Source organism: Penaeus monodon, chromosome 21 (genome assembly GCF_015228065.2).
Source record: "Penaeus monodon isolate SGIC_2016 chromosome 21, NSTDA_Pmon_1, whole genome shotgun sequence".
Lineage (NCBI taxonomy): Eukaryota > Metazoa > Arthropoda > Malacostraca > Decapoda > Penaeidae > Penaeus > Penaeus monodon.
In genome coordinates this window covers 41,822,187-41,822,476 of record NC_051406.1, presented here as the reverse complement: position 1 = coordinate 41,822,476, position 290 = coordinate 41,822,187, and the positions used below count along the sequence as shown (strand labels likewise).

General features: G+C 52.4%; 1 protein-coding gene across 1 annotated transcript in view; it reads left to right on the top strand.

Annotated features, from left to right (window-relative positions):
- Positions 1-209: 209 nt before the first annotated feature.
- LOC119586680 (atherin-like) overlaps positions 210-290 on the top strand; it is a 10,495-nt gene continuing 10,414 nt past the window's right edge. Inside the window, exon 1 of the mRNA XM_037935412.1 lies at positions 210-232. Coding sequence (XP_037791340.1) covers positions 210-232 — 23 coding nt within the window. The remainder of the gene's footprint in view (positions 233-290) is intronic.

Below are 290 nucleotides of genomic sequence, written 5' to 3'. Positions count from 1 at the left end.
ACTTACTCACCGGACCGTACGTGGGCAGCGCCGTCAAAGGACCTCCGGCCGGCGCGCGTGTCCTCTGTCCCTCTCGCCTCACGCGCGTCCGAAAAGGCCTTACCTGCGGAGAAAAGGAGGAAGAGAATGAGATGCGGTAAAAATAAGCGCCCGAGTCGGATGGCATACGTGAAAAAAGGGGGCACACAAAAATAAGGTCGGGGGCCACAATGAACAAGAAGTCAAAATCGAGGTAACGAAACTAATTATAAGGCCGAGTATTTCGGTCGGGTCATTATTTTGACTTGTTT